The 17,471-nt window shown below is 48.1% G+C and overlaps 1 protein-coding gene across 1 annotated transcript; it reads right to left on the bottom strand.

The window, feature by feature from the left end:
• Nucleotides 1-487: 487 nt before the first annotated feature.
• On the bottom strand, nucleotides 488-16,806 carry CELA2B (chymotrypsin like elastase family member 2B). Its single transcript, XM_025367076.1, has 8 exons — nucleotides 16,747-16,806; nucleotides 16,367-16,455; nucleotides 11,315-11,412; nucleotides 10,109-10,237; nucleotides 9,132-9,268; nucleotides 6,155-6,300; nucleotides 4,770-4,922; nucleotides 488-593 (listed from the first exon to the last, which is right to left on the bottom strand). The coding sequence occupies exons 1-8, from the start codon at nucleotides 16,784-16,786 to the stop codon at nucleotides 576-578; spliced, it is 810 nt and encodes a 269-aa protein (XP_025222861.1). The 5' UTR covers nucleotides 16,787-16,806; the 3' UTR covers nucleotides 488-575.
• Nucleotides 16,807-17,471: the final 665 nt, after the last annotated feature.

The following is a 17,471-nucleotide window of genomic DNA, read 5'->3' as shown; positions in this document are numbered from 1 at the left end:
TTTTGGCTACACACAAACCAGTATCTCTCATAGATCAGCAAGCTGGGGCCTACTAGAGCCTGAACACCTGTAATCTGTGAATTGTAAGTGAAGTTTTAAAAATAGTTAATTTTTCCTACATTGCATTAATCCTAAAAAATAAAAGGCAAATATGGACTCTCTTTTGCCTATTTCTTCCCTCATTTTGCTCCAACTCTTGGCTTCCTGCAGTCTTGACCTCCTGGGCTCAAGAGATCCTCCCACCTCAGCCTCCTAAGTAGCTGGGACTACAGGTGTGCACTACCTCTCCCAGTTAATTTTTGTATTTTTAGTAGAGACAGGGTTACGCCATGTTACTCAGGCTGGTCTTGAACTCCTGGACTCAAGCGATCAGCAAAGTGCAGGGGTTACAGGCTTGAGCCATTGAGCCTGACCTATTTTCTGGTTTTTAGGGCCCTGGATGTTAGGATGGATTGCTAAATAAATAATAATAAAACCCTCATCAAGATGTGATTTGTATAGTTGTCACTTTATATAATATTATTTTCCTTCTGTGACCTTTCCAAGTCTGAAACCGTCCCGGGGACTTCTTTCGGTTAGTTATTTGCAATCACCTGCAGGACACACAAGAAAATGGTCAGGTTCACCTAACCGCAGAGCTGTGCGTGGCAGTTTCCTGTCTGTCCTCCTGGGTTAAGCTCCTCATGTGAGTCACAGGCAGCCCACACTGCAGTAGCTCCTGCCTGAGGAGTTCTGATGACGTTTTGGAAAAAAGATGCAATCACAGCTTTTCATTGACCTGTCAGGGTCTTCCTGTAAAGGGGGTCTTAGCCAGGAGTCCTGTGTGGGCTTCAGGGTAGGGGGCCTTTGAACCCCCTAAAACTTATATTCCAAATGTGTGGATGGCGTATTTTAGATTTCATTTGTTTCTCAAATCAAAACTTCTGTTTGCAAGGCAGTTATGCAATATGGTTGGGGCAATTACTATTTCCGGAGACTGTTGATCAGTGTCTGTTAAACTTTTTTTTTTTTTTCTTTGAGACAGTCTAACTCTGTTTCCCAGGCTGGAGTGCAGTGGCACCATCTAGGCTCACTGCAACCTCTGCCTCCCAGGTTCAAGCGATTCTCCTGCCTCAGCCTCCTGAGTAGCTGATATTACAGGTGTGCACCACCACGCCTGGCTGTTTTGTTTTTGCATTTTTACTAGATTCAGGGTTTCACCATGTTGGCCAGGCTGGTCTCAAACTGCTGACCTCAAGTGATCTACCTGGCTCAGCTTCCCAAAGTACTGGGATTATAGGTGTGAACCACCGCGCCCGGCCTGTTAAACATTTTGATATGCCAACTTCATGATCCAGTGCTGTAAACGGCAGGAGATCCAGCTGCTACAGCACAGATACTCAGACCAGTGTGCAAGAATTATGTTCAAGGATGTTCACTGCACAATGTAAGAGTGAAAAATAGGAAACATGAGAGCTTCATTCATTATACTAAAACTATGGAATACTATTTAGCTGTTCAGAAGAATGACATGTATGTACTCACATATAAAATGTAATAAGGTGTTAAGTGAAAAACAGCTGCAGAATAGTATGAAGACTCAGATCCTATTTTTGCTTAGAAGACAGTGTCTCTCTTTCTCTCTATGTATAGATACATATGCACATAAAGTTGAGAAGACCACACACCAAGCTTTTAACAATGATTGGCAGGGCACGGTGGCTCACGCTTGTAATCCCAGCACATTGGGAGGCCGAGATGGGCAGATCACCTGAGCTCAGGAGTTCAAGATCAGCCTGGCTAAAACATGGTGAAACCCCATTTCTACTAAAAATACAAAAATTACCTGGGCATGTTGGTGCATGCCTGTAATCCCAGCTAGTTAGGAGGCTGAGGCAGGAGAATTGCTTGAACCTGGGAGGCAGAGGTTGCAGTGAGCTATCAAGCCACTGTACTCCAGCCTGGGCAACAGAGTGAGACTCCGTATGAAAACAAACAAAAACAATGATTACCTCTGGAGAGTAGAATTGGAGATGTAAAATGAGGGGGGACATCTTGATACATTTTACTTGATACACTCATATTGTTTTAATATTTTACACAGTATGTATTACCTTCTGGAAAAAGAATAAAAGCTAAGGATTGCTGAAGTTCATGTGTGACTGTCATTCAATGGACATTTGTTGAAAGGATGAATACCCCGGGCCACTTGTCTCCTCTGCTTCTCTGCTCTTTTGCTTGTACTTCCTGACCTTGGCTTGTCACTTGTCTGGGTTTATCCAGGCAGGTGCTCTCAGGCACCCCCAGGGCTCTAGTGGTTGGTGAATCCAGGCTGCACACAGTGTGTCCCTGGGTTGGGGCCACTGCAAGATTTCACGAGCCCCTCCGCCGCTGCCAGGGGCAGCCCCCACCCAAGGACAGCTGGTTGCTTGGCTCTCCCTGTTCTGAAACCTGTTACTGGGCATCTGTGCCTGCCCTGACGGCTCTTCCATGAATACAGGGACTCTGCCCAGTTGCCTCGCGAGGCGTGCTGCCCCGTGGATCCCTGCTGCCATCTGGCCATGCTTTGGGATCTGGCCTGCTCTGTTGTGCTTATATCTGTGGCTGGGAACAGCTGACGCTGGGACAAAAAAATTGGGACAATTGCCCCTGCTTCAGGTCCCCAGGTTGCTGCCAGGACCAGCTGCACAGTGACTCCCACAGCAGCTGGGGCTGACTCCCACAGCAGGATTTGGCTGGGAAAGGCCCCTAAGCAGCTTTTCATCCAGTCAGTCTCAGGTCAGGCTCCTTTGACGTGTGGGTGGCGCCTCCAAAGGTGGACTCAGATGGGTTTTTCCCAATTTATATATAAAAAAGAACCAATTAATGATTAATGGCTACTGTCTTTTTGATTTTCCATTTTTCTCCAGCAAACGTTTCTGGAATCTCTGCCTGTGACCACTTGTTGGCAAAAAGATGCCAGCAGACAGACAAATGAACAAGGAGCTGGCAAGAATCAGTGGGAACACTTGGAAGCAGCCACCTGCTTATTTTGACAGTTACCTCCTGTGACCACGTGCTCATGGCTGCAGCTTCATATTTGGTTTTATAAGTGTCAGTTACTTTTGTAAGTGCAGAAGTTTTATAAGTGCAGTTAAGTCAGTTAGTTTTATAAGTGCAGAAGTAACACTTCTCTGCAAATTAAAGTTAGTGAAGTCAGATGCCAGCTTTCCCCTTCTTTGGGGCCTCTGTCACAAATACCATAACTCCATCTTGCTCTAGTGCCTAAAAATGTGAAGGAGTCCTGATCTAGTTCAAGTCCCATTTTACAGAAGAGCAAACTGAGGTGGTCCCTAATTGGCACAGAGTGTCCACCTCTTCTCCCCCAGCTTCTATTACCAGGCATGGTGCTTCCTCTGCCCTCTCCTGGGCACCCTTTTCTTGTGACTGGGTTTCCTGTTCTGGCTGCTTTCGCCTACTTCTGCGTGTATCCATGGCTGCTCCTTAATATTGATGCCAACTATTATTATTATTATTTTCAGAGACAAGGTCTTGCTATGTCGCTCAGGCTGCAGTGCAGTAGTGTGACCTTGGCTTACTGTAGCCTCCACCTCTTGGGCCCAAAAATCCTTCCACCTCAGCCTCCCAAGTAGCTGAGACTACAGGCATGCACCACCATGCCTAATTAAAAAAAAAAAAATCTTTGTAAAGACAGAGTCTTGCTATGTTGCCCAGGCTGCTCTTGAACTCCCGGGCTCAAGCAATCCTCCCTCCTTGGCCTCCCAAAGTGTGCGATTACATTTGTATGAGCCACGGCACCTGGCCTATTAATTTTAATGAATAATTTTTAATGCTTATTGTTATAAAAAAATGTGTGTTTATTGTTAAAAAGAATTTGAGCTAGTGTGGAAGCTCAGAGCAGACAGCTCTCTGAGTTTACATTTACAAGACGGGACCAACTCGGCTTTATTTGCCTGGGATGGTCCCAGTGTAAAACAGGAAGTCCTGCATCCTGGAAAACCTCTCAGTCCTGGGCAAACCAGGATGGTTGGTCACCCTACAGAATAGCTGGAAGATGCCTAAGGGGCACTAATTTCCAATAATTAATGCTATGGGGGTCTCAAAGTATCAGGTTTTGGGTTTTGCAAATATATACCTGTTTATAGCACTCGATGGTGGAGTCTGGGCCACACACAGATACACAAAAATAAAATCACCATTCCTATGGAACTTTTTTTTTTTTTTTTTTTTTTGAGACAGAGTCTTGCTCTGTCACCCATGCTGGAGTGCAGTGGCGTGATCTCGGCTCACTGTAAGCTCCGCTTCCCGGGTTCATGCCATTCTCCTGCCTCAGCCTCCCAAGTAGCTGGGACTACAGGCACCCGCCACCATGCCCAGCTATTTTTCTTCTTTTTGTATTTTTAGTAGAGACGGGGTTTCACCGTGTTAGCCATGATGGTCTCACTCTCCTGACCTCGTGATCTGCCCGCCTTGGCCTCCCAAAGTGCTGGGATTACAGGCCTGAGCCACAGCACCCGGCCATGGAACTCACTCTTAACATGCCTGAGCAGTGTTCAACCTCTTTGGACAAGGCCACCCTCTATGTTCCTTTTCACTCAGCTTTACCCACACAGAAATTTTGGGGACCCATGGGGGGCCCAGCAGTTGCCAAGGTCTGCAGCCTTCTCCAAGGGGTTCCCATCTAGCTCTCAAGAGGAAGGAGGGGGTTCTCAGTCGCCAGGTGGGCATGGCACTCCAAGGCCAGGTAAGCAGGGCAATGCCCTGGGGCTCAGGGCTGGTCTGGTTCTTACCGAATTGATCCAGTCATTATAGTTGGAGACCCGTGTGAAGATGGAGGGCATGTAGTAGTAGTTGCAGCCAAGGACGGACGTGAGGCTGCCGATGCCATGCACCTCCCACCGGCCGTCAGCTGCCTGACAGTTCAGCGGCCCGCCGGAGTCTCCCTAAGGAAGGCCAGAGTTATAGAAGGGTAAAGGGAGAGGAAGGGGCTGCCCATTGGAACCATTGTTCTCAATGCATTTCTATTGTTCTGCTGCAGGTCACTGTCCTCTGAAGGCAGCCCTTGCGGTCATAGCCCAAGATGGTATCATAATTCCAACAAGAGCCAACACTTATTCTTCCTGTGTGGCCAGAGCTGAGCTAAGCATGTTCTATGCCTTATCTCATTAATCCCCATAAAATCCTAGGAGGTAAATATTCACAGTCTCCCCAGGCCACTGGAGAGAAGAAACTGGAGTGTTGAGAGGTTGGGACTTGCCCAAGGTTGCACAGGCAGTTTGTAAAGGAGCTGAGGCCACATCCCAGAGTTCAGCTGCCAGGCTCTTCCCCACTGGCTCCGTCTTCCCATGCATGGGGTGGTCTGTGTGGGCAGAGTGTGTAGGGCACAGTGTGATCTGAAGGGCGTGTGGATCTCCTTCCTATTCCATCCCCACTTCACTGCTAAGTCCAACACAGAGCAATTCCTGGTGGTTAAGACACTGTCTCCAGGAAGGTTTCCATGGCAGCTACCTGGAGGGGACACACTGTGCCATGGATGAGAGTAATTCAACCCAGGGATTAGTTTCCTTTGGCTCCCTTCCAGCATAGAGGAAAGGATACAGAATGACAGTTATGAGAGACCTTGATGAGACCCAGGGAAGGACTTCCCAGCAGTGAGAGGGGTGGACGCGACAAGGAGAATCTCAAAACAAGAACAAACAAGAACAAGAACTAAGATGAAAAAAGGTCAGGTTTTTTTTTTTTTTTTTTGAGTTTCGCTCTGTCAACCAGGCTGGAGTGCAGTGGCACCATCTCAGCTCGCTGCAACCTCTGCCTTCTGGGTTCAAGTGATTCTCCTGCCTCAGCCTCCCATTGTAGCTGTGACTACAGGTACGCGCCACCATGCCTGGCTAATTTTTATTTTTAGTAGAGACAGGGTTTCACCATGTTGGCCAGGCTGGTCTCAAACTGCTGACCTCAAGTGATCTGCCTGCCTCGGCCTCCCAAAATGCTGGGATTATAGGCGTGAGCCACCGTGCCTGGCCAAAGGTCAAGTTCTGATACATCTGGTACCATTTCCGGGTACTTCTGCCAGGAGGTGGGAGGATGGACCTATCAAGGGATGGTTTTCCATAGCCTCTTCCCATCCCCAGCCACATTTTGTCATGGAGCGGGGCCCCTGATTATTGGCACTCACGTTGCAGGTACATATCACGCCATCATCCCCAGCGCAGATCATATTGGTCTTCACGGTGCTGCCCCAAAAGCGGGAGCTGGAGCAGGTGGCATAGTCCACAACCAGCAACCGGCCCTGCTGCAGGTCATCAGGGACAGCCCTGTTGGCTGAATGAGACCAGACAGAAGGCATTAGGGACGTAGGGACTCCTGAGAAAAAGAAAGTGGCAGACCCCTACTGGGTTTCCCATTACTGTCTTCCATCCATTGCGACAGGGGAACAGCCATGTTTGTCTATACTGTTTCTTCACACTTGATTGGTTAGTGTGCTGGCCACTGGTGATTGGTTCAGCAGTGAACACCTGACTCAAGCTAAGCCAATCAGCTCCCTCCCCTGGGATTTTGAGATGGGGATGGAGAGATTCCGGTTGTGGAGGAGGCAAATCTGGGAAGTCCTTGTCAAAGGCTGACATTTTCTTCTGTGTGCAGAAGAATGAAGTAGACCCACAAAGAAAGAAATTTCTAACTGAGTGTTTCCTGAGTTTCTTACGGGCTTCCAACCCCTGATTCTAGCCTGTTCCTGATGACTGGCTGTATCTCTGCCCGTGGGTTGAAACTTTTTTTTTTTTTTTGAGACGGAGTTTCACTCTGTCGCCCAGGCTGGAGTACAGTGGCCAGATCTCAGCTCACTGCAAGCTCCGCCTCCCGGGTTCACACCGTTCTCCTGCCTCAGCCTCCCGAGTAGCTGGGACTACAGGCGCCTGCCACCTCGCCCGGCTAGTTTTTTGTATTTTTTAGTAGAGACGGGGTTTCACCGGGTTAGCCAGGATGGTCTTGATCTCCTGACCTCGTGATCCGCCCGTCTCGGCCTCCCAAAGTGCTGGGATTACAGGCTTGAGCCACTGCGCCCGGCCGGGTTGAAACTTTTAAATTCTTATAACAATTTCCCTTATTTTTTTTGTTGAGCTAGTTCCCTGGTTTTCTGTCACTTACCTGAAATAAGAAAGTGAGCCTCCTGGCAGTTAGAGCCCCCTCCTTGGGAAAAATATGCTGGTGTGGTGAAGAGAGGGCTTTCATAATGGCCCCCAATGACACAGCCACCATCCCCTCCATTACTGTTACTACTGCTATGAGTGGCAAGGATGATATTAACATAATTTTTCACTTGCGATTGAAGCCAAGGGAAGTTAGGCATTAGCCGGGCATGGTAGTTCACCCTGTAATCCTAGCAGTTTAGGAGGCCAAGGCAGGTGGATCACTTGCGGTCAGGAGTTTGAGACCAGCCTGGCCAACATGATGAAACCTCATCTCTAGTAAAATATAGAAATTAGCTGGGCATGGTGTCTGTAATCCCAGCTACTCAGGAGGCTGAGGCAGGAGAATCGGTTGAATCTGTGGGAGGCAAAGGTTGCAGTGAGCCGAGATTGCACACTGCACTCCAGCCTGGGTGACAGAACAAGGCTCTGTCTCAAAGAAAAAAAAAGAAAAAGGTTTTTGCTTAAGATCCCTCTAATTTATAAGTAATTAACACTTGTATAACATTTTGCAATGTCTGATGCATTTTCACCTTTCACCTCTTTTGGTCTTCACCAACTGTGTTTCCATTTTACAGATGAAGAGACTGAGGTTCAGAAGTGGCTTGCCCAAGGTTTCACCGTGACCGACAGAGCTGGGCCTAAAAGCCAAGCATTTGGATGCCTCCCCGCTCCCACTGTCTCAGATGAACTGCATCTGCCCCAGGGTTGTCTGGGGGAAACAAACAGGTGGTTGTGCTTCTATCTTTATAAGCATGAAATGCCTCTTCCACCACCGCTCACCGCAGGATTTCATGTGTCCTTGTGTTTACAGATAACCCAGTCAAGAGGGCAATGGGGATTTATTGGAGGGTATGTATGTGGATGTACCCCTGGAAAAACATGTCATTATACTTATGTGTTTATGTCATTAGGAAGAAATGTCATAATGTCATTATCACTCATAATGTCGTTATGGTCATAAGGTCATTATCACTCATCCCTTCCTAGAATCTTCCAAACCTCTGGTGATTTCACAAGAAGGGCGGGAACTCTGTTCCTCTTGGTGGCTACAGTCATTGGATCTCTGCGCCTTGGAGTCTATGTCAAAGGAGACCCGCCCTCAGCCAGGTTCTGAGCAGCAAGACCGAATGGCACAGGGGACAGCTTTTGCCATGGGGCACGGAGGGTCTGATGAGGGCTCCAGGGGCCTTTGTGGAACTCCAGAGGCCTCAGGTCACAGAGGAAATGCCGTTCTGATCTCTAGCCTTGGGCCACACAGAAGATGTCACATGATCTCTGCAACTTTCTTTCCATCATAGGGACAGTGACAACAACTAACACACAGCACCTACCACATGCCAGGCACTGGTCTCCAGGCTTCCTGTGGATTATCTCCTTTAATCCTCTTAACAACTCTGTGATGTAGCTGCTATTATTATGCTGTTTTTTTTTTTTTTTTTAGATGGAGTCTCACTCTGTTCCCCAGGCTGGAGTGCAGTGGCGCAATCTTGGCTTACTGCACCCTCCGCCTCCCAGGTTCAAACGATTCTCGTGCCTCAGGATCCCAAGTAGCTGGGACTACAGGTGCACACCACCACACCTGGTGAGTTTTTTATATTTTTAGTAGAGATGGGGTTTCACCATGTTGGCCAGGCTGCTCTCAAACTCCTGACCTCAAGTCATCCACTCGCCTTGGTCTCCCAAAGTGCTAGGATTACAGGCGTGAGCCACGGCGCCCAGCCAATTATTTGCATTTTACATATGATAAAAGTGCTGCATGGAGAGACCTAGTAATGTGCCCAAGGTGTCACAGTCATGAAGTAGGAGAGCTGACATTTGAACCCAGGCAGGCATCAGCCTATGCCATCCCGTCTCTCCCAGGCAGCCACACACCCTGGGATGACAGGTGAGAGGCTCTGGCCAGACAGGGGTGACATCACCTCCCTTCCCTCCCAGGCCTGGGGACTCCTGGCTCCCACTTACTTTGCAGATTTCCCCAGCCAGTGACGTAGCAGGGGTACTTGTTGGGTAGAATGGTGCCAGCAGGAGGGAGGCAGGCCAGCTGGATCTTGTCGGTGAGGGAGATGGGGTTAGCCAGTTTGAGCAGGGCAATATCATTCCTGGGTCAGTGCAGAGGCAGAGCATGAGGACAGGGTTGACTTTTCCTGCCCTGTAGGGCTTTGGAGGGCTCTGAGACCTTGTCATCGTTCCCTGTACATTACCCCAGCTTGCTCTAAGTGGCAGGGCCCCAGGGCATGTTTGAAAATGCAGACGGGCGGCCTGGTACGGTGGCTGACGCCTGTAATCCCAGCACTTTGGGAGACTGAGGCAAGCAGATCACGGGGTCAGCAGATCGAGACCATCCTGGCTAACACAGTGAAACCCCATCTCTACTGAAAATACAAAAAATTAGCTGGGCATGGTGGTGGCGGGCACCTGTAGTCCCAGCTACTCAGGAGGCTGAGGCAGGAGAATGGCATGAACCCAGGAGGCAGAGCTTGCAATGAGCCGAGATTGCGCCACTGCGCTTCAGTCTCTGCGACAGAGCGAGACTCTGACACACACACACACACACAAAGAAAATGCAGAGGGCCTTGTTGAAAGGGGCAAGGCAGGAGAGGTTGTGTCCTACTCTGGGGACAGTCACAGGGTTGACAGCACTGTCCCTGTGTCCCCAGGACTTGTCATGAAGTAGATACGTGCTCAGTGGACAGGGGCCCTGCAGACTTAATTGGCAGCAAACCCAGGTCACTCTGGCAGTCTTTGCTTCTCCCTCCCCAGGTCACATCCCCACCCCAGACAGCTTTGGAGCTGGTTCCACCTCTAAGAGGCCAGAGTTCCTTTCTCTTCCCTATAGAAAAAGCAGAGTGAGTGTGGTGGAGTTGAGACCCTTGCCTCTGTGAGACCCCCATCTGTTCCCTGACAACCTCACCCTCAAGTGCACCCAGACAGAAACGAACCCTTTGGAGACCTGGTCGGAGTTCCAGTCCTGGTGCACCACAGTCTTAGAGACACTGACGGCCAGCGAGCCGGACTCTGCAGTGTAGAGGTTGTGCTGTCCCAGCACCACGCGGTAGGTCCTGGAGGAGCTGGGAGAAAGGGGGCGTAGGGAGAGGGTCACCTCCAGATGCCTGGCTTTGGACAGTGTTGGGATAGACCCTAGTAACTGGCTGCTGCATGAGTCACTAGTTGGGGCTTGGGCTTGGGGATCTTTCCTCCCCTGGGACAATCAGTTAGTTATAATAGAGCCTAAAGTATATAACATAAGAACTATGATCATATAATAATTGTTACTATACTAACTATAAACTACAATATAAAATAAATGTTGTAATAACACAGACTCTATAGTATTATGGAGGGAATGAGATGAACACAGAGAAAACAGGAGTCATTTGGCCTCAAGGAAATTTTCAACCTTTCATTTTCAGATGGGGAAACTGAGGCCCAGACAGGTGTAACTGGCCCAGAGTCCCACCATTAGTGAGAAACCAGAACTAGAAGCCAGGACTCCTGACTGTAGGCATCTATTAGTTTCCCCATCATTTCACAGAGCTTATTATAAATTAGGTGGGAGAAGGGATCACTCCTTGTAGGGAGTCACACTGACCCAGCAGAAACTCCAGTGAGTTCCAGCTGTGATGAGCAGAGGTCACAGACAAAGAAGAGGGTAAGTGAGTAACACTGCAGAACCTTGTGGGCCTTTATAATTTGTCTGCAACTCAGAATTAGCTTTCATTGAGCACTTAATAAAGTGCCAGGCACTTTAGCAAATCAATTACTGAATCCACATTAAATTCTGTTACTCCATTTTCTGCAGGTGATGGTATTGAAACTTTGAGAAGTCAGTTAAGTTGTTCAAGGGAACCCAATTCCAGATCCAGAGGTCACACGTCGTTTCCCCAAGTGGGCAGAGATTGGGCCTTCCCCTCCTCTTCATCCTCCCTCAGTGCCTGCCTGGCACAGGACACTCCATTCATGCCATGAAATGACCCATGGGTGGGCCAACACACTGAACCATTGATTGACTACAGCTTGTGTCTCAGCCAGGCTAGTGGTTATTTGCAAGATTCCTTTATGTAGCATAGTGCAGGCCATTTGAGCCCCCAGCTCAGAAATGAGCACTGGCTGGTGAGCAGGCCAAGCGCCCAGGGAATGGCAGTTACCTGATGCAGTGGGCGGCCGTCAGGACCCAGTTGTTGGCTATCAGGGACCCTCCACAGGTGTGGTACCACTGGCCATTGGAGCTATACTGCAGGGAGACCTGGGGAGAAGCACAGGAGCTCTGTGGCTGTGGCTGGGTTTGAAAGAGCACGGTCTCCCTGCACTCCAGTTTCCCAAGAACAGGGCTGGGACAAGGGTAAGGGGGAGTGAGGCACTCACCTCAGGTGCACAACTTAAGGAGGCACCCAAAACCTCAGACGTCAAGATAAAAAAACATGTTAATGCAATCTATAGTAAAAAAAACTCAGGCCAGGCACGGTGGCTCATGACTATAATCCCAACACTTTGGGAGGCCAAGGCAGGAGGTTGCGTTGAGCCCAGGAGTTTGAGACCAGCCTGGGCAACGTGGTGAAACCCCATCTGATAAGGTTTGGCTGTGTCCCCACCCAAATCTCATCCTGAATTGTAGCTCCCATAATCCCCATAGGTCGGGGGAGGGGCCTGGTGAGAGGTAATTGAATCATGAGTGTGGTTACCCCCATGCTGTCCTCATGCTGTTTTCGTGATAGTGAGTGAGTTCTCACAAGATCTGATGGTTTTATGTATGTAGGTATGTATGTATGTATGTATTTATTTATTTGAGACGGAGTCTCGCTCTGTCGCCCAGGCTGGAGTGCAGTGGCGCGATCTCAGCTCACTGCAAGCTCCACCTCCTGGGTTCACGCCATTCTCCTCCCTCAGCCTCCTGAGTAGCTGGGACTACAGGTGCCCAACACCGCACCCGGTTAATTTTTTGTATTTTTAGTAGAGATGGGGTTTCACTGTGTTCTCCATCTCCTGACCTTGTGATCTGCCCACCTAGGCCTCCCAAAGTGCTGGGATTACAGGCGTGAGCCACCGTGCCCGGCCATGATCTGATGGTTTTATAATGGGCCTTTCCCCCTTTTGCTCAGCACTGCTCCCTGCTGCCACCATGTGAAGAAGGATGCGTTTCCTTCCCCTTCTGCCATGATTGTAAGTTTCCTGAGGCCTCCCCAGCCATGCTGAGCTGTGAGTCAATTAAACCTCTTTCCTTTATAAATTACCCAGTCTCAGGTATGTCTTTATTAGCAGTGTGAGAACGGATTAATACACTGTCTCTACAGAAAAATACCCCAAAATTAGCCACTGGGTGTGGTGGTGCATGCCTGTAGTCCCAGCTACTCAGGAGGCTGAGATGGGAGGATTGCTTGATCCTGGGAAGTCTAGGTTGCAGTGAGCTGCCATTGCACTGTGCTCAGCCTGGGTGACAGAGTGAGGCCATCTCCACAGGGGACGTCCTGTCAGCTCTACCTTGAGAATTTGTGGAATGGTTGCTACCCCTTGGTCACTACCTCAACTGCATGTCCCAATCATCCTCTCTTCTCGATGATCACTCTAGTCTCCCACCTCTTCTCCCCACTCCTGCCCACATTTTCTCAACACAGCAGCCAGAATGATTCTTTTTGAATGGAAGTCAGATGACTTCTCTTCTCTGTTCAGACTCTCCAGTGGCTCCCCCTTTACGGTTTGCAAAAGTTAAAACTGTCTGATGACCTACTAGGCCCTCTGTGACCTCTCTGACCCCATAGGCTCCCACTCTTCTCTCCTCCAGCCACAGACTTCCATGCAGTTCCGCAAATACACCAAACCCACTTCTGCCTCAGGGCCTTTGCACTGGCTCTTCCTCCTGCCTGGAATATTCTCGCAAATATCGGTGTAGCTCTTTCCTTCACTTCCTGTAGGTCTCTGCTCAAGATTACCTTCTCCATGAGGTCTTCTACGACCATGCTGTTCCAAGCAGTGGGCACATACACAGACACGCACACTCATGTACATATGCACACACAGACAGCCTCGTCTCTTTCCCCTGTCTCTGCTTTACTCTTCATAGTATCTTTCGTTTTCTGGTGTGTTATTAGTTTACCCTTTCAGTTGTTTATTGTCTCTTCTACTTTATTTTATTTTTTGAGATGGAGTCTCCCTCTGTTGCCCGGGCTGGAGCGCAGTGGCACAATCTCAGCTCACTGCAACCTCTGCCTCCCAGATTCAAGCCATTCTCCTGCCTCAGCCTCCCCACTAGCTGGGATTATGGGTGCCTGCCACCATGCCCCGCTGGTTTTTGTACTTTTAATAGAGTCGCGGTTTCACCATGTTGGCCAGGCTGATCTCCAACTCCTGACTTCAGGTGATCCACCTGCCTCAGCCTCCCAAAGTGTTGGGATTACATGCGTGAACCACTGTGCCCAGCCACATCCTTGTTTTTAATTAGCCAATGGGCATTTCTTATTTTTGTGACATTAAGGGGCGTTAGATGAACTGGCTTTAAAAAAGATGTTTAAAATTGGACCAAGGGAAAAAAGATACTTAAAAGTATCTACTCCCCACCCCAATTTAAAAATGTGCAGAAACCATCCTACAGATGTGAAATTTAGTCCATGTAATACGTATTGTTTGTGGCCAGCAAAGTGTAGCTAAAAGAACATGCACTGAACCAAATTTGAATCCTCATTCCCCCCCAGGCTAACTCAGTGCCTTTGGGCAATTCTGTAACCTTTCCAAGTCCCAGTTTCCTTCTCTGGAAATGCGGAACATAAGCCACTGTGCAGGGCTCTCAGAGTGATTAATACTGTAATTACAATAGTTGGCTGGTGCTGTGGCTCACACCTGTAATTCCAGCACTTTGGGAGGCCAAGGCAGGTGGATCACCTGAGGTCAGGAGTTTGAGACCAGCCTGGCCAACATGGTGAAACCCTATCTCTACTAAAATACAAAAAAAATCAGCTGATGTGGCGGCACACATCTCTAATCCCAGGTACTCAGGAGGCTGAGGCAGGAGAATCGCTTGAACCTGAAAGGTGGAGGTTGCAGTTAGCCGAGATTGCGCCACTGCACTCCAGCCTGGGTGACAGAGTAAGACACTGCCTCTCCCCCACACCCCCCAAAAAAAGAAAATTGCATTAAAATATTATTCCTGTTGGCCGGGCGTGGTGGTTCACACCTATAATCCCAGCACTTTGGGAGACCAAGGCAGGTAGATCACCTGAGGTCAGGAGTTTGAGACCAGCCTGACCAACATGGAGAAACCCTGTCTGTACTAAAAATACAAAATTAGGTGGGCATGGTGGCGCATGCCCGTAATACCAGCTACTCTAGAGACTGAGGTAGGAGAATCGCTTGAACCTGGGAGGCAGACGTTGCGGTGAGCCGAGATTGTGCCATTGCACTCCAGCCTGGGCAACAAAAGCGAAACTCTGTCTAACCAAAAAAAAAAAATATATATATCTATATCTATATATATCTATATATATATCTATATATATAATATACACACACACACACATATATACACACACACACACACACACATACACATATATATATATATATACATATACATATATATATATATGCCTCAGCCTCCCGAGTAGCTGGGATTACAGGTGCCTGCAATCATGCCTGGCTAATTTTTGTAATTTTAGTAGAGACAGAGTTTCACCATGTTGGCCAGGCTGGTCTTGAACTGCTGACCTCAAGTGATCCACCCACTTCAGCCTCCCAAAGTGCTGGGATTACAGGTGTGAGCCACCGTGCCTGGCCTATCATTGACAGTCTCTTAAGGAGCAGATGAATGAACGCTGGCCTCTGTAGACACAGTGACTGCTGCATGGGTCACTCTGAATGCTCAAGGCTAGTGGGCTGCTAATTGCTCCTCCTACTTAAGTTAGAAACTCATCCTGATTCAGCTGGGTTTGCTCCTAAAGCAGTTTATATCAATTATGTTTGCAATAATGAAATTTGATTAAATATGTAACCAAATATTCTGAAATATGAGTTCAGAAAGAGAGTTGTGAAACAAAGTTAAATGCTTGGAAGAGACTGAATCACCATGATTCCTAAAAAATTGCTCTTGAATTAGTATCTGTGAGAAAATGGAAAGATTGGGGGGAAAAGTCATAAAAGTCGGGATGGGCTCATAACTCAGATTGCTTTGTGAACGTCTCAAAGTTACTGCTCTGCTTTAAAGAAATGGACTTGCAGATGAGATATTATGGGGCGTGGTTTATATGAAAAAGACAGTTAAGAACTCAAAAAATTGTTTACATAGTCTAAAATAAAATGTTTACAGCATATATGATTTAAAATAATTTCTTTATGACCAACTTTTCAATTCTCAGTCCCAATTACATCAGATAAATGAGATTTTACTATATTTGTTTGCGTCAATGAAAACTTTATACAATTCTTTTGAAATTCCCACAGTTAACACATCTTAGTAATTTGTGCCTGTGCCCAACTGGGCAGTTTAGTCTTAATATCACTATTATATCAACTTAAGAAACATTTTCCCTGGTAACATTGATTTGCCTGTAAAGATTAATCTGCATAAATAGCACTGATTGGTTCCTTAAAGCAAGGAATATTTGCATAGGTAGTCTTGAAAGCAAGCCTCTGATTGGTTAACAGAATAAGACTATAGTTGTAAATTTGTGTATAGGCAGTGGGGAGGGGACAGCTCCTTACTGCAGTTGGAGGAGGCACCTCTCCCTCCACTCCCAAGGTTGGCCAAGGCCACAGAAATGTATCTTTTTTTTTTTTTTTTTTTGAGATGGAGTCTCTGTTTGTTATTCAGGCTGGAGTGCAGGGGTGCAATCTCATCTCACTACAACTTCTGCCTCTCGGGTTCAAGTGTTTCTCCTGCCTCAGCCTCCCAAGTTGCTGGAATTACAGGCATGCGCCACTGCGCTTGGCTAATTTTGTATTATTAGTAGGGACAGGGTTTCACCACGTTGCCCAGGCTGGTCTCAAACTCCTGACTTCAGGTGATCTGCCCACCATGGCCTCCCAAAGTGCTGGGATAACAGGCATGAGCCACTGCGCCCAGCCGGAAATGTATCTTACTGGTGAAGTTGCCTGTGCTGCTCTCTGAGTCCCATCTACTTTGCCAGCACAGTAGACCCCATGGTGGAAGGGCAAAGCGGGGATGTAAAGGGAATGGGGCAGGGATGGGGGTAAGTACAGTGTGGTCAACTCACCTGCCAGGGCCAGCTGTTGGGCCTCGCTTCTTCACCACCATACATCCTAGACATATCAGGCGGGTAACTGGGGACCCCACAACTGAGGGCTATGAAAAGAGAAAGGGACTTGAGTGCAAGAAGCAGCGACCCACACAATGTAAACTACACTTGCTGCGTTCTGAACTCCCAAATAGAAAACCCTTCTTCTAGAAGGATCCCAAGAGATCATAGAATCCTGCTCTTTGCTCCAGTTCTTTGAAACTCCATTCCAGTTTTCTTATGACTATAGGTCTGAATGCAGTAGGGGTTGGGTGGGGGCGAGAGGGGAGGACAGGAAGATCCCATTCCCAGCCACACCAGGGGATGGGAAACCAGTGGCTCTGGGTGACAGGGTTTACCTCCAGCCACCAAAGCGGACAGCAGCAGGGTCCTAATCATGGTGTGTCCGTGCGAGTTCTGTCAGCGTGGCCCTGGAGAAGGCCCTGGTTTTATGAGGAACTTATCAGTGAGAGATACACTGGGAGCACGCAAGATGGGGATTTTCTCAAAGCCCAGTGGAAAAAAGAGCTTGTGTCCAAATATTTTTTTTTCCCATTTCGTCCCAGCTGTCACCCTAGAAATTCTTTGAAAAGAGGCCAAGGGTAGATATTGGAACATGGGTTCCATCTGTTTTGAAGAGATTATGTTGTGTGTTAGGGAAGGAAGAAAAATACTAATTGTTGGTCCGTGGAGTTGTGTTTTCAATTTTTTTTTTCTCCCTGAGTAAGACTGAGGAGAGGAGTTGTGTGTGTGTGTTCTTTCTTTTTTTTTTTTTTCTTTCTGAGACAGAGTCTTGCCCTGTCACCCAGGCTGGAGTGCAATGGCGTGATCTCAGCTCACTGCAACCTCTGCCTCCTGGGTTCAAGCAATTCCCCTGCCTCAGTCTCCCTAGCAGCTGGGATGACAGGTGTGTGCCACCATTCCTGGCTAATTTTTGTATTTTTAGTAGTGATGGGGGTCTCATCATGTTGGCCAGACTGGTCTTGAACTCCTGGCCTCAAGTGATCTGCTTGCCTCGGCCTCCCAGAGTGCTGGGATTCCAGGCTGAGCCACCGCGCCAGGAGTTGTGTTTTCCATGAAAAGA

Source organism: Theropithecus gelada, chromosome 1 (genome assembly GCF_003255815.1).
Source record: "Theropithecus gelada isolate Dixy chromosome 1, Tgel_1.0, whole genome shotgun sequence".
NCBI lineage: Eukaryota > Metazoa > Chordata > Mammalia > Primates > Cercopithecidae > Theropithecus > Theropithecus gelada.
This window is presented reverse-complemented; position numbering and strand designations above follow the sequence as displayed.

Coding starts and splice junctions, on each gene's coding strand:
- CELA2B (XM_025367076.1), bottom strand. CDS start 16,786: ATGATTAGGACCCTGCTGCTGTCCGCTTTGGTGGCTGGAG. Junction 16,456..16,746: donor GTCCGCTTTGGTGGCTGGAG/GTAAACCCTGTC, acceptor CTCTTTTCATAG/CCCTCAGTTGTGGGGTCCCC. Junction 10,238..11,314: donor ACGGCCGCCCACTGCATCAG/GTAACTGCCATT, acceptor CCTTTCTCCCAG/CTCCTCCAGGACCTACCGCG.